This window comes from Glycine max, chromosome 10, assembly GCF_000004515.6.
Source record: "Glycine max cultivar Williams 82 chromosome 10, Glycine_max_v4.0, whole genome shotgun sequence".
NCBI lineage: Eukaryota > Viridiplantae > Streptophyta > Magnoliopsida > Fabales > Fabaceae > Glycine > Glycine max.
In genome coordinates this window covers 22,312,136-22,327,784 of record NC_038246.2, presented here as the reverse complement: position 1 = coordinate 22,327,784, position 15,649 = coordinate 22,312,136, and the positions used below count along the sequence as shown (strand labels likewise).

The following is a 15,649-nucleotide window of genomic DNA, read 5'->3' as shown; positions in this document are numbered from 1 at the left end:
AAGAAGAAGGGAAAAATCTGACCTTTGAAATGCTAAAATCCTGCCTCGGCTTGCGTGCCATTTCTCTGGTTCCAGTCCCTCGCGTTTCTCTGCACCCGTCGGGGCCAGTTTCTGAAAATAGGCAATATGTATATCAAAACGCTCAGAATGAAACCCCGAGCGTGGTTCAGAGGTTGGTTTTGTTAAATTTTAAGTTTCACGCAAAACGATGATTTTTAGACTAATTAATTGATAATTAACCTATAACCATCTAGTTATGGATTTCTCTTCCTTAATTAGCCTAACCCACGTATCTTTCCCCCAAAATACCTACTTCTACCAGGAATATATACATATATACATACACTGAATAATACTCATATATATATATATATATATATATATATATATATATATATATATATATATAATCATTCAAAATGCACCGTTTACAAAATTCCGGGTAGAAATTTCCAGGATGTCACACATGGGCTCGAAATCTACCCTAAGGCTCATGAGAACCCTAGGGCCTTCCCTTGGATCTCTAGCCCAATCTACTTGGAGTCTTTTATCCAATGCCCTTGCAGGGTAGGATTGCATCAATTAATGTGCAAAAAACAACAAGGGGGACCCCTAAGGGTACATAGATCACATTCAATCCTAAAAAACAAAACTAACCGATGGTGCGAAGAACGCAGAACAAGCAACGAAGTAAGGAATGATTGCGGTTGCGATTCGGTAGCGCTTCAACCTCATTTCCTTTTCTTTCTCTCTTCTTTCAATTCTTGACCTTTTGGACCTTGGAACCCCTCCTCAGCCTCCCTAGCACGCCTATTTATAGGAAAATGGGCTCTTGGGGCAAAGGCAGCTCACCAAGGCGAGCTGGAGCTGGCCCAGGTGAGCTGAAACTTAGTGCGGAAGCAATGAGCTCGCCCAGATGAGTTGTTTTCTTCACCAGGAAAACCAAGGAAAAGATCCTTTTGCCCCATTTTTTTGGTATTTTTCGCATTCTTGATCAAAACACTGAATGATTCTCTGTTTTGTACTGTAATTGGTGTTCAACATTGTAAGTCGACTAGTAAGGATCAAAAGATCAATGAACGATAATCCCCAGATGAAATTAGGGTATGACAGTTAGAAACTTATCGAAGCCAAACAGCCTAAACGGAAACCCTGTAGCACGAATTCACAAAGCAATGGAAATAGAGGTGTGTAAAATACAAACAGAGGAAGCCACTGGAAAGTAGTGGAAGTCGAGAATGAGAAACTAAGAGGATGTTGAGAGCCAAGTCTCACACCAGAGATGAGGAAGAAAATAGAGAAGAAGTATGCGAGTTGTAATGCAATTGTGTCTTTCTAGTTTCTAAATAACTGAAATTTTTGTTTTGAATTTTTTAAAATAAAATTTGTATACACTCTAGTGTCATTTTTTGCTGAAGTTGTGTCGAAGCCATGTGTACAAGTGTTGGTGCAGCAAAATAATAATTTTTTTTAATCCAACATTGGAACTTAGTGTTCAACATGTGTTGTACAGTTGTTGCTGTCTTATGCGTGTGGGACATGCACACATGCCCACTAACCACAATGTCCTTGCTTCAAAGTATTTACGTCATTATAGTTTTCATAAAATGTAAATTACTATTACAATGTGTTATTTCTAAATTATTTAAAAGTTGTATGAAAATCATCAACAACTTTAGATATGGACTTATCTAGTAAGAGCTTCACTGACATCATGTTACATGCCGAAGATACAAATGTGAGTAAACAAATTTTTCTTTTGTGCTTGACATGTCAACAGTACTTTATGCTGTGATAGATAGCTATTATAAAATCTTATTGAGCATGAAGCATAGTTAGAAGATAACTTTCTTGCTACCTTGAGTTGTAAATTAAATTAAATGAGGCCCGTGAAAATCAATATGTTCTATCTCTCTAGTTCATATAAGCTTTGATACCTTTTGAAAGAACCATTCAACCTAACAGTGAGGAGCAAATGAAATAATTTCAGTGTCTAAAATTATTGATGCCTGATAACTTTTGTTCTTTGTTTTCCAGAGTTTTTTTTATTAACTTATTAATCACTGTAGGGAGTATTTGTAATGTGGGAAACAAATACTAAATACTAAAATACCATATATCACGTGGAGAGGTGTAAGTAGTCAGTTTATCATGTTTTGGAGTTGGAACACAGTTAAGTTGATGGAGTATTCTCCTCATTACAAGCAGGCCTGCAAATAATTAACCATTTTCCAAACCAAAAGCTTGTTGTATACACATCTTTAACTGTTTCTTGGTTGAGGATATTTTAAATGAGAAATTACATATGCAAGAAAGCCATTCATGCTGCCAATAGGTCAGAAGAAACTTGTATCTTGATATTTATGGTTATTTCAATCTTGATGCAATTATGGGTATATTCATAATATTTACAAGTAGTTACATACTTGTGCTGTAGTACTATGATATTAGAAAAAAGTGTGAGGGAAGCCTTCGCTATGATTTTTCAAGGGGTGTTGCTAGGTGCACCCAACATTATTGCTGGTGCACCCAACATCGTTAACAAATGCCAAAACTGCCCTTACGTTATTTGCTTTTACGGATCAACTTGATCCTCAAGTCTTTTACGGATCAAGTTGATCCGCAAAGGACTTACAGATCAAGTTGATCCATAAGTCTTTTATGCATCAACTTGATCTGTAAGTTTTTTACGGATCAAGTTGATCCACAAGTCTTTTGCAGATCAACTTGATCTGTAAAAGACTGTATTTTTTGTAAATTTAAGCTTTATTTAAACAAATTTTCATCAAATTAATTGATTAGTAATAAATAATGTAGATATGTTTTAATTTTTAAATGATATTTCTAATTTACTTAGGCAATAATAATATAACATTTCTAATTTAGTTACTTCCATTCATAATATTTCGATGAATTTTGAATCAAGTAATTTAAACATAAATAACATGTAAACGTTAACATGAATATTATAAACTAATATTGTTAACCAAAATAACTTAAAATATACAAAATGTTCAGTCAAATACATCGTCCAAAACTGATAATATCAAAGGTGTGAATAAACTATGGCTGATCCATGCGCCGCCTACGTCGAGACCTCACATACACATTGCCATCTTCTGTGACACCCCTGAAAATCCTGAGGCATTTTTGGATGACCTCATGTGTCGATGTGCCTGGAGTGACTTCATTTAGGCTGAGACGATGCTCCAACGTCTCCGCGATGGCATGGGAAGTCTCCTGTTAAATTGAAAACAAATGAATTATACAAATAAGTATTAAAATAATTCAAGTAAATGACATGCATGTAACCAAATAGTAACACTTACCACTGCCTGTCTAGGCTCATCCGCATCAGAATCCGCATGTGTCGATGCTGGTGCTGGCTCTTGAGGGATAGGTGACTCTGGCACCTGAGGGATACGTTTGGGCTGTGTTGCAGATGCATCTCGAGGAGGATCTGATGTCTGTGGCACAGTCATGAATGGATGCGATATCACGAAAAACCAGTCGATGTAGTCGGGCGCACACTGACCTGAAACAACACATATGTCACTTGCTGGCGCCAGATGGTCTGAGTAGTGCATCCACCTATCATCTACGTCATCAAATGACACCCATGAATCGACAAAGTGTGCAAGAATGCACTGGACGTATCCGAACTTGCGCATAACCCTCTCCGGTCTGTATCTGACAACAATAAGCCCCCAACAGAGTTGTCATGAGAAACATGAAATCGGATGAAAGTCCTGGACCAGTCGATGCTCCGCATATGGCATCCAGCAGACATTTGGAATCCTGAGATGTTCCACGCACTGCCTGTAGGTCGCTGTAGATATCTTCTTGATAGTCTTCTTTGTGACAATCCATCGACACGCATGTGGTGACACCTCGTCGTACTCTAGATTAGCATTGCACTCCGCAACTGATGGAAAGTGCTGATATATCCAACACTACAGAGGTTACATGAAAATCATACAAATTTCAAATGAACGTTTGAAATAAAATACCCTTATTAAAACATTTTTGTAATTTAATTATGAAAAATATGTTAATTACCTGTAACAACATGATGTAACCTGCAACCTGTCGGTTGGTGCTGATACTGACATCATTAAGCTGATCATACATATGGACAAGGCCAGCAGCTCCCCATGCGTACCTCCTAGTCTGAGTGAGGTCACACAGGGCATCTAAGAACACAACATGAACATAGGTTGTACTCTTATTAGCAAAAAGAGTGCAACCCAAAAGATGCAGAAGATACGAGCTGCAGCTGTCCAGTGCTGGGTCTGACATCTGTGCTGATAAATGTCTCGTAGCCCAGACAAGCGTACATATGGTCCAGTACAATGTCCTATCTCGTCCATGGCTACCTCTGGTGAGATCATTAGTAACTCAACCAGCATCAACACCGCCTCGTCGATGTGCAGAGGCTGGAAGGTGTGGAAGTCGCCAAAGATCGGTAGATGAAGAAGAGAGGCGACGTCATCCAACATGATGGATACCTCCCCCACTGGAAGATGGAAAGTACTCGTCTCCCGGTGCCACCTCTCGACAAACGAGCATATAAGTCCCCGATCGCCGGTGTCTACTGAACACGCGATCAGAGGACTTAATCCTGTTCTAGCAACCATCTCCTCAATTGTAGGAACAGGCCTGCCTAATTTATGCACCTTCCTCCCATGGAAGGATAACTTCAACTCAGGCCGTTCGTGAATTGAAGTATAAAGGAATAGACAATTTATTAAAATAATATTTTAAAGTAACCAAAAACTCAATAAAAAAGAATACTTAACATATAACTTAAATTGAATATTATAAATACCTCTCCAAACCATACGCTGGCTGCAACATGCTCAGCATACTCCGTAAGCACAGATGAGTCCCTAGGTCCACCAGCAAATCCCTCAGCCTCATCTGCAACATCCTCTGCATCGGTATCCTGTGCGTCAATCTCTGCACCGGTGTCCTGTGCATCAGCATCTACCATGGGCTCATCGCCAGCTACAGCAGGTTCAGCCTCTGGTACTGTCATACCCTAATTTCGTTCGGGGATTATTACTTGATGACATGCAACAAATGAAGTCCCGAGACGTCTCAGAAATCGAAAGGAAGCGGGCTTGCGCGTTCCGTGAAATTCCGTAATGTGACGGAAATCAAAAAGAGTTGTTTTTGCGCAATCCGTAAAGTTTCCGTGACTTCTTCGAAAGATAAAAAAGGAGTAAATACATAATCCGTAAGGATTCGTAACCTCACGGAAGGAAAATAAGTATCGTTATGAAATTCGTAAAGTTTCGTAACGTTACGGAAAAAGAATTACAAAAAAAAATAGAAAAGGGGGTGCATTTAGTAAAAAGGGGGTGTAAATAGCAATCAGGCCCACTTGGGCCCTCCAGAAGATTCCTCCAGAAGGCTGTTGCTTCTAGAGGAAGCAACCTAGCTCGCCTAGGCGAGCTGGGCGGCAAGCATCTCCCCTATTTTGCTATAAATAGGGGAGGAAGTGAGAAGGAAAAGGGTTCAGCCCCTTAGGCACTTCTCTCTCTTTGGAATTTGCTTAGAAAAATTGTTTGCGTGAAGAAAATCCAAGCCGAGGCGCTTCCGAAACGTTTCCGTAACGTTTCTGTGAGGAATTTTGCGAAGGTTTCGACCGTTCTTTGACGTTCTTCATTCGTTCTTCATCGTTCTTCAGTCTTCAACGGGTAAGTACCTCAAACTAAGCTTTTCAATTCATTATATGTACCCGTGGTGGTCCACATTTTGTTTCATGTATTTTCATTCTCGCTTTCATTTACTTTTCATACCCCCTTTTGACGTGCTTAAGCCATTTATTTAAGTCATTTCTCGCTTAATCTAAAAATGAAATAAGTTTCCACCGATCGTTTGAATTATATCATCCGTTACTTTCGTTTGAAATGAATTCCGACCGTTCGGTCGTGCCGTAATCACGTTGGAAATCAAAAAAAGAGGTAAAATAATAAATATCAAAAAATACCTTTTAGTAAAATAAAAGCGTAAGATCAATCAGACGTTTTCTCTTTGGGACTTCTCATTCTTAATTGAATTGACTAATAACTAAAGTGAAACTAAGGCTAAAATCAACTCGCCTAGTCAAGCTCGTCCACAAAAATAGGTTTTTTGAAAGTTTATCATTTCAGTTTTCTTACCAAGTAAAATGGATCATTTGTAAGGTCCAACGCCTTAAAATGATCACCCTTCAAAGTAAAGAATCACTTGTTTCACGCATAAGTAAGAACTACGTAGGTCTGATTTCCTCTCCAAAGGAGGGTACGTAGGAGCAAAAGCCTCGCTTTTGTCGACCTTAAAAAATAAAAAGAAATAAAAGTTAAGGTAACACAATTTCCACAATTCTAAAAAATAGGCTGTTGTCCTTCGAGACAAACGTGAGAGGTGCTAATACCTTCCTCAAGCGTAAATACAACTCCCGAACTTAGAATTTTTATTTTGACCGGTTTCCTTCGGTTTTTCCGACGTTTTCCCCAAATAAATGTTGGTGGCGACTCCGCGCACCTTTCCTCCTTTGGAAAGCGCACCCGTGAGCCTCGCCCTCGCTCGCCCGCGAAGGGCACGTTGCGACAGTTGGCGACTCCACTGGGGACTTTTTGTGAGTTAGGCCTATTTTAAAGAATTGTGGAATTGTGAAACTTTGTGTGTGCATTTTATTGAACTGTATAAAATGTAAATAACTGCTGTCTTTTCCACATTTTTACACTGCATTCTAAGCACCCACGGGTTTGAGTGAAAAAGGGGCCCTACACCCGGGTTCATGGGAATTTAAGGAGTGGAGGTGAATCTATCATCATGCTAGGTCTCCGACTTGCTTGATAATAGTGAAACCTCGTCTAGAGCTTTCTCTCTTTATAATGTGTTGTCGCTGGTATTCCATACCGCCACAATATTATTATCTTGAGTGATGATACCTCTAGAAAACAGCCGTGTGAGTTATGAATTGTTGGGGAGTAGTTATTAGAGACCCCTAGATATTGTCCTATAGGTTCCCAAATAGGGGCAAAGAGCAAACACGCTCCGTGCCATTCGTTCTCATGCATTTTTTGGTAAATAAAACTAGTTTATAGTTTTGCTAGTGATGTTTGGTTTCTTTAGAGTAATACGTAACCTTTTTAATACTACGTTGAGGCGCCATCATGCCCAAAACGTAGCATTAAAATTGGATCTCTGCAGTCTCGTATGGGTGAATTCCCCCTTTGTGTTGTTTTCTTTCCGTTTCATGCATGCGCATCTGCATCATACCGTCACACATGTGTTGTATGTGGGTCTCGTCTTTTGTCATGGGAAGCCGAAAGATCCATATCGTCTTCTTAACTGCACACATGGGGCACTGCGCCCCCCAAATGCGCAATAAGGAGAGATAATTTTCCGGGCTCTCGTGTCCGTAAATGCATTCATATCATGCACCGCATAAACATCTCTTCAGCATCATAATGAACATATCGTTCCTGCATTTGTCCGTTATCACATTCCCATTTTGCATGAGTCATTGCATCATCATGCATATGCGTTCAACATACTTTTTGTTCTACATGTTTGCTCATACATGATCCTTGTATTTTCCTCTACAAGACAAAAACAAAAAAGAAAGCGCGAAAATTCATGCTGCATTCTTAGTTGCATGTGTTAGGTACCATGAGCCAACCATGTTGGGATCATAAACCCATTTCTAAAATTGAAAAAAAACACAAACAACAAAACAAAATGATTGAGCATGGTACCTAATGCGTGGTTAATTAAGAAAGGATGTCTCTTCGAACATCTCAATCTCATAATTACATTTTCCATGCATAGCATGCGTATTCTCGAGTCTTTCATCCCTATGAAATGTTGTTGAAGTATTGGCGATCAAAATTGCCATTCTCTGGATTATGGGGTTGAACCAAGCTTGTGCTTTTACGAAAAGGTTCATCGAGTCAAGTTGAAGTATGGAAGTAACCATCTTGCAAAAAATTAAGGCAAAAGATGGATCGTGTTACATCGCTGCTTCGTCTACTGCCAAACACATTTAGGGCTGTTGATGTCCCTGTTACTTCCAGTTTCACCTTGACGAAGATGTCATGGACCATGTTGAAAATCTAAATTGATTCAACCCCATATCTAGTGTACAAATTCGCAATACTTCAACTGTGCATCATTCGCATACATCCATGTTGTTCATTGGTTGCATTGCTCATTGCATTCTTTCCTTGAAAAAAAAAGAACTTAATCATTGTTATATAAAAAAAAAAGAACCCGCTTTACGGCGCCCTTACCAAACCTGTGCTAGAGCTAGAGTAATGGGTAAAGCAGAGGAGGTGCAAGAGAAGGTGAAGGCCGACATGGAGGCTATGAAAGAGCAAATGGCCGCAATGATGGAGGCCATGATGAGCATGAAGAAGATAATGGAAGCCAATGCGGTTGCAATTGCCGCTACCAGCGTTGTTGCTAAGGTGAACCTGACGTCCCCATCCGGCATCAATGAATCATCCAACCTCAGATATGGTAGGCAAAGATTTGGGAAGTATGGGCGGCCCCCATGATGTGCAAATTCAAAACGAGCACGCCTTCCCGCCATATGGCTTGCCTCTCAACTATACGCCACCCAATGTGGCGTACACTCCCAATAAGAATGTCAATAACTCCACTCCTATACCCATTGAGAGCCAGCAACCCCAAACTGATCATGCACATGTCTCTTAAACCGTGGGGGAGACACATGAAATTCCCCATCACAATCTAGCCGACTTCGAGCCTTGGCTCGAATATGCCACTGAAGGGCAAGCAGTTGGTGGTATACCTCTACAAAACCCTTTGGAGGGCCCTCAGTATCACCCACAACTACACCTCTTGCATTCCACAACAAGTAAAAACCCTCATGCTATGGCAGAAATGGGAAAGCTGGATCATCTAGAGGAAAGGCTCAAGGCCATTGAAGGAGGTGAAGATTATTCCTTTGCTAACCTAGAAGAGTTGTTCCCAATACCCAATATCATCACCCCTCTCAAGTTCAAGGTGCTGGACTTTGACAAGTACAATGGGATTACTTGCCCCAAGAACCATCTAAAGATGTATTGTCGAAAGATGGGGGCATACGCAAAAGATGAGGAATTATTGATACATTCCTTTCAAGAATGTCTTACTGGGGTAGTTGTTACCTGGTACACTAACTTGGAACCTTCCCGAGTCCATTCCTGGGAGGACCTAATGGTTGCCTTCGTTAGGCAGTGTCGGTATAATGGCTTTGGATAGGATGCAACTACAAAATATGTGCAAAAAAAGGGGCACGGATCTTTCAAAGAATACGCCCAAAGGTGGAGAACCTGGCAGCTCAAGTGGCACCTCAATGACGAAAAAAATGATGACAATGATAGTATTCTACTAGGGATCTGGTCTACTAGGGAAAATGGTGGACTACGCACCTTCAAAGCTTTGCGGATCTGGTCTTTGCCAGTGAAAGGATCGATGTGGGTCTGAAAAAAGGCAAATTTAGTCATCCTGCTTGGACGAATGAGAAAACTGGGGCAAATGAAGAGGGTGAGGATGAAGTAGAAGCCCATGCTGTGACTGCCATTCCAATACAGCCAAGTTTCCCACCAACCCAACAATGTCATTACTCAGCCAATAACAAACCTTCTCCTTACCCACCGCCCAGATATCCACAAAGGCCATCCCTAAAATCAACCGCAAAGCCTACCTACCGCACTTCCAATGACGAACACCACCTTTAGCACAAACCAAAAACACCAACCAAGAAATGAATTTTGCAGCGAGAAAGCCTGTAGAATTCACCCCAATTCCAGTGTCCTATGCTGACTTGCTCCCATATCTACTTGATAATTCAATGGTAGCCATAACCCCAACCAAGGTTCATCAACCTCCATTTCTCTGAGAATACGACTCGAACGCAACGTGTGCTTGTCACGGAGAAGCCCCGGGGCATTCCATTGAGCATTGTAGGGCTCTGAAGCGTAAGGTGCAAGGTCTAATTGATGCGGGCTGGCTGAAATTTGAGGAGAATCACGTGTAAATCCTGACATTGACAAAAGATGCCGCACATGGGGAAATTTTGAAAGCTGTTGTAGATGTCTCTAATGACTCATCAGGATTTTCAAGTTTGTACCATTATTGTAAACCACAGTTACAATGTTAAATGAAATGGATAAAGTTGATATCTTTGTCCCTCATCCTCTCACAAACGCATCTTTGCTTATTCAACTTTCATCGGAATGTGGGTGGAAGCCATTGGTCTGTTTGCTCAAGCAACCTGTGCTCCTGAGTTTGGACTTCCAAGACCGTTCAATCAGAGATTACTCGTCTTGCACGTTGGTGGGGGGTGCCGTAAAACAACGAGTAAAGTTCAAAACCAATAAGTTTAAAAAAAAAAAAGAGTTCAAAAAAAAAAAGAAGCATTTGATTGACTGTGTTTTCAAGACATCCATGTGATCTCATTTTATCATTCCGTAAAGTTTGTCTTTTTAGAGAGAAGTAAGTTATCAAGAATAGGATGTTGGACAAATGGCCTCAGTTACCTTAAGGAAAAGAGGGGATTAAGTTAAGATACAAAGACTATTCCTCAATTAAACTTTCACTCTCTCTTTTCAGATTAACAATGCACATAGGGACAACCCTTCCCTTGTGTTCAAAAATCCCCTACAACAAGAGACCCACGGTCTCTTAATCCCTTTTCAGAAATAAGAAGAAGAGAAGAAGAGGTCTCTCTTAAAAGAGATGGATTGTACAATGAAGATCAATCAAAATTCTTTATTGAATATGCAAGTGGTTGACCAAGGAATCTTTTGAGAGGATAAAGACATTTCAGTTTGGAAAAACTCTTAATCTTTTGAGAGGATAAAACTTTTTTGGGCAATGAAAACTCTCTTTAAATTCGTGTTTCCAAGTCACATATAAATAGACCTTTGATGGCCGTTCATAAACCATTTGAATAGATGTGACTCCTGGGAATTATATTCTGGAAATCCCCTCTGGTAATCAATTACAAGACTGGTGTAATCGATTACAGGTTTTAAAAATTTGAATTAAAACATTTTCAACTGCTGGTAATCGATTACCAGAGAGCAAATCTCAATTTGAAATGATAGAATTCTTTGGTCAAACCTTTTTTTTGTTTTCAATTTGGAAACTTCTTCCTAAGATTCTAGAGATCAACTTGATCATATATCTTGACTTTCTTGGATTCTTGGATTCTTGTCTTGAATAAAACTTAGAAGCACTTGATCCTTTAGCATCATCAAGACATCAAAACATCTTGCTTCTACATAGGAGTCATTTGACTTAATCCATCAACTGAAAAATCCTTCAACTATTTCTCGTCCTTGGAAAATTCTTTTTGCAAGAATCAACTTCTTCTTCCTCACTACGAGGTTGTGAAAACAAGACAACAATTGGTACCTCTAAGCCCTACACTGGGGCAATGAAAGGCACCATGCATAAACCTCAAACAAACCTAGGGGAAGATTAGAAGTTCTCATCCAATAGGTTCCTTGCTACACGGTCATGAAGAAGGACAACGATTGTACCTCAAAGCCTTACACTGGGGCAATGAAAGGCACCATGCAAAAACCTCAAGTGAACCTAGGGGTAGATTAGAAGTTTTCACCCAATAGGTTCCCAGCTACAAGGTCATGACGAAAGGTAACAATTGGTACCTCAAAGCCTTACACTAGGGCAATGAGTGGCATCGTGCATGAGCCTCAAGTGAACATAGGGGCAGATCAAAAGTTCTCACCCGTTGATGTTTTTAAACAAGAAAAAAAAAGGGGGGGAGACAAGCCCTGGAATTTCAATAGATTGATTAAATATCAAACGGCTCCATTCCCGTCACTCCAAAATGGTCAAGTGACTAAATAAAAAAGAACAAATACTCTGAGGGAGTTCCCGGAGAGATTTGCAAAGATAGGATAAGGTTGCATGAATTATCACCTCTTTCAAAAGGACAATCAATCTATGTTTTCCAAAAACATTAAATCAAAATCAAAATCACAAAATAGGGAAAGAATGTCATGAACGTTGTACAACTTTCCATTACATTGCATTGTTTCATATGAAGTCTGCATTTACCGCATTTCAAGACAAAGGTTGCATGCATCTGCATCCCCAAAAATCATGTTAACTGCATAGATTTCCTACATCTAATATCCAGTCGTGTGGATTTGGGATGACCGGCCCTCTCAGTGAGTCGATCTCTTGATTTCTCATAAGGGTGGACCCTTGGGTACTAGTACCTATCTTCATCAGAGGGCTACACGTCCTCGCCATTAGAGGACTACACGTCCTCGCCTTCAGAGGGCTACACGCCCTCACCTTCAGAGGACTACACGTCCTTGCCTTCAGAGGGCTGCACGTCCTTGCCTTCAGAGGGCTGCACGCCCTCACCTTCAAAGGACTACACGTCCTCGCCATTAGAGGACTACACGTCCTCGCCATTAGAGGACTACACGTCCTCGCCTTCAGAGGGCTACACGCCCTCACCTTCAGAGGACTACACGTCCTTGCCTTCAGAGGGCCGCACGCCCTCACCTTCAAAGGACTACACGTCCTCGCCTTCAGAGGGCTACACGCTCTCACCTTTAGAGGATTGCATGTCCTTGCCATCATAGGACTACACTCCCTCGCCTTCAAAAGGCGGCACATCCTGAACTTCAGAGGGCTGCACGCCCTCGCCTTTATGAGGGCTATGCGTCCTCACTTTCAGTGGACTCCATATCCACACCTTAAGATAATTTAAGGTCCTCTGGCCTTAAATGCTTAGCCGAGACTCGCGCTCCCGGTTAAGGGGCCAGTAGTTTCCTTTTATCAGTTCCTGGGCCATCCCCTGATATTGGAAGGCGACCAACTGTACGAGCACATCCAGAGAGGGAGGCTATCACGCATCTACTATGCATACCGGGGCAAGATTTCACCCGTGCCGCTGCAAAAAGACGAGTGTGGATCATGCGCACCAACATGACCACTTTTACATGGATATGGATGACATTGCTATTTAGTAACATTCTGCCCGGCGACCACAATGCCAATCTCCCCCTGCAGATGTATCGGTTGGTCTGTGCCGTCATGACATAGGTAAGTGTGCACATGGTTCAATTGATTTCTGATGTCATCTATTGTTTGCAGGGATCGCGCCCACAAGACGCCCAGTGGGCCCGAAGAAGTCCAACAAGGCCCTGGGGTTTCCAGCTCTGGTTACGGGCCTCTGTCAGTCCTACAGGGTACCCGTTCCCCCAGCGAGGTCATGTCATCGTGACATAGGTAAGTATACATATGGTTCAATTGATTTCTGATACCATCTATTGTTTGCAGGAATCGCACCCACAAAGACACCCAGTGGACCCGGAGAAGTCCAACAGGGCCCTAGGGTTTCCAGCTCTGGTTACGGGCCTTTGTAGTCCTACAGGGTGCCCGTTCCCCCCGGCAAGGTCACATCATCATAGGTAAGTATGCACATCGCTCAACTGATTTCTGATTTCATCTATTGTTTGCAGGGATCGCGCCTGCAAGACACCCAGTGGACCCGAAGAAGTCCAACAGGGTCTTGGAGTTGTCAAGCTCTAATTACGGGTCTCTGTCAGTTCTACGGAGTGTCTGTCACCTCCAGCGAGGGCATCAGGCCCCCTACTAATCAAGCTTTCATCAAGAAGTACTGCGTCCCCAGGAAGGCGCAGGGCGAAACACCACAACAGCCTGGGAATTGCCAGCAGCGGGCAACAGACGCACCGCCATCACCTCTACAGTTCACCTCAGCTCATCCACAAAAAGGTTAGAGCGTTGCTTACGACCCATGGCCGACCAATAGGCGACCAAGTCCAAAGCCAAAGGTAAGCAAAGTACTAGGTCCGTGACCGACAAGCCATCAAGCGTCCAGCTCAAGACGTTAAAGAAGCGCTACTAGGAGGCAACCTAGTACCTTTTAAATCTCTGCTTGTTATTTGATCACTTTTGTTTCTCAAGTCATAATAGGACACACCTAGTTGCTCATGATCCTAGGAATTTAAATAAAACAAGCACAAGCTCGGAAGGTAGTCATACCTCACAAAATATATATATGTATGATTAGGTAGTGAAAATACCTAAGATATGCATGTATGTAGGAAAAATACTTCACAAAATATATATATGTATGTTTAGGTAGCAAGATACCTTGGATATGCATGTATATAGCAAAAATATCTCACAAAACATATATATGCATGTTTAGGTAGCAAGATACCTTGGACACGCATGTATATAGCAAAATACCTCACAAAAATATACGTATGTTTAGGTAGCAAAATACTTCAAAAAAAAAAAAAGAGAGAGCAAAAAGAGAGCGAGCAAGAAAAGAATAAGAAGGAAGAAAAAAATAGAAAATAATAAAAAAATAATAATAATAAAAAACAACATGCTTGTGAAAAGAGATAATTTCCAACTTTTCTTTGAAAGATTTTACTGATCATAACTAGTTTTTGAAAAAATGTGTGTACACATTTGAAGGGTAAATGCTGTGAAAAGTTTTTCGAACACCCAAGATAGACTCGGATGAATGCACAAATTGATAGAAGAACATATTTTGGAAATACTGGGTTGACTTTAAAATAGGGAAAATGAATCCTGAGCCCTAGTGTCACATGACAATAAAAACTTGATGCTTGAGTATCCACATGGGTGCATGCATGACCAGTTTTGCATAAAATTTCCTAATCATCTTTGTTGCATGTGTATCATGGAAATAATGTAGGACGTCCCCTTTATCCCCGAACCGCTGGACAAACCCTGACATATATCGTGACCAGCCGTTCTACGAGCCTTGAGCCAAAATCCCAACTTATCATAAACCTTGACCCGGGGTGAGAATGTCAATCCTTGCCCTCGGAAGAAAACACAAAGAGAAGGAAAATTCCCAATCCAAGAAAGGGAGAAGACACAAAGAAAAAAAAAAGAAAAAATCCCAATCAAAGAGTGGGAGAAAGCAAAAAAGGAAAGAAAATTCCCGATCAAGGATCGGAAGAAAACAGAAGAAATATTCAGAAAGGTCTTTGGATCAGACAATATCTGAACAGTACAGAATTGTCACCAAGTAAACAAGAAAAAGGAAACCACGACCTAAAGTGGTCATCTCCCTTTGATTGCAGACAAAATCCTGTGCGCTAGCGACCTTCTCGCCCCGCACTAAACAAAAACAGAAAAGGAAAAAGGCAAAAACACTCAAAGCCAAATTCCCCACCTAAAAACCATTCCCAAAATAAGTCCTATTGATCCATGATCACGCATGTAATCTTTGATTTGATAGGAAATGATTTGCAAAATCAAGTCATGACATATCTATGGTTCGGAATTAGGATAAAACACTTACCTGTGTGAGATTGATACACTTTGAGTGATTTTCTCCTATCTTTGTTGGACTCAGTGCTTCCTCTAAATGGTCATTTAGAAATGAAATGCTAAACATCCAAAATCTCATTTACAGTTATGAGAAAATTTCATCAGCATACTCTCCTTCCCCGATAGACACATCTTTTTTTTCATAAAAAAAAAAGCATATGTTGCTCTGATCAGTTGGAAGTTTTGTCTTTTTACTAAAGCATGTTCGCATTTTAGTGAAGAAAATACAGAGACTATTTTTAGTCTCATAGTTATCAAGAAC

At 40.9% G+C, this 15,649-nt stretch overlaps 1 protein-coding gene across 1 annotated transcript in view; it reads left to right on the top strand.

Annotated features, from left to right (window-relative positions):
- Window positions 1-1,681: 1,681 nt before the first annotated feature.
- LOC100816079 (serine carboxypeptidase-like) overlaps window positions 1,682-15,649 on the top strand; it is a 41,389-nt gene continuing 27,421 nt past the window's right edge. The window contains exons 1-2 of the mRNA XM_006589927.2: window positions 1,682-1,738; window positions 2,438-2,502. Coding sequence (XP_006589990.2) covers window positions 1,682-1,738; window positions 2,438-2,502 — 122 coding nt within the window. The remainder of the gene's footprint in view (window positions 1,739-2,437; window positions 2,503-15,649) is intronic.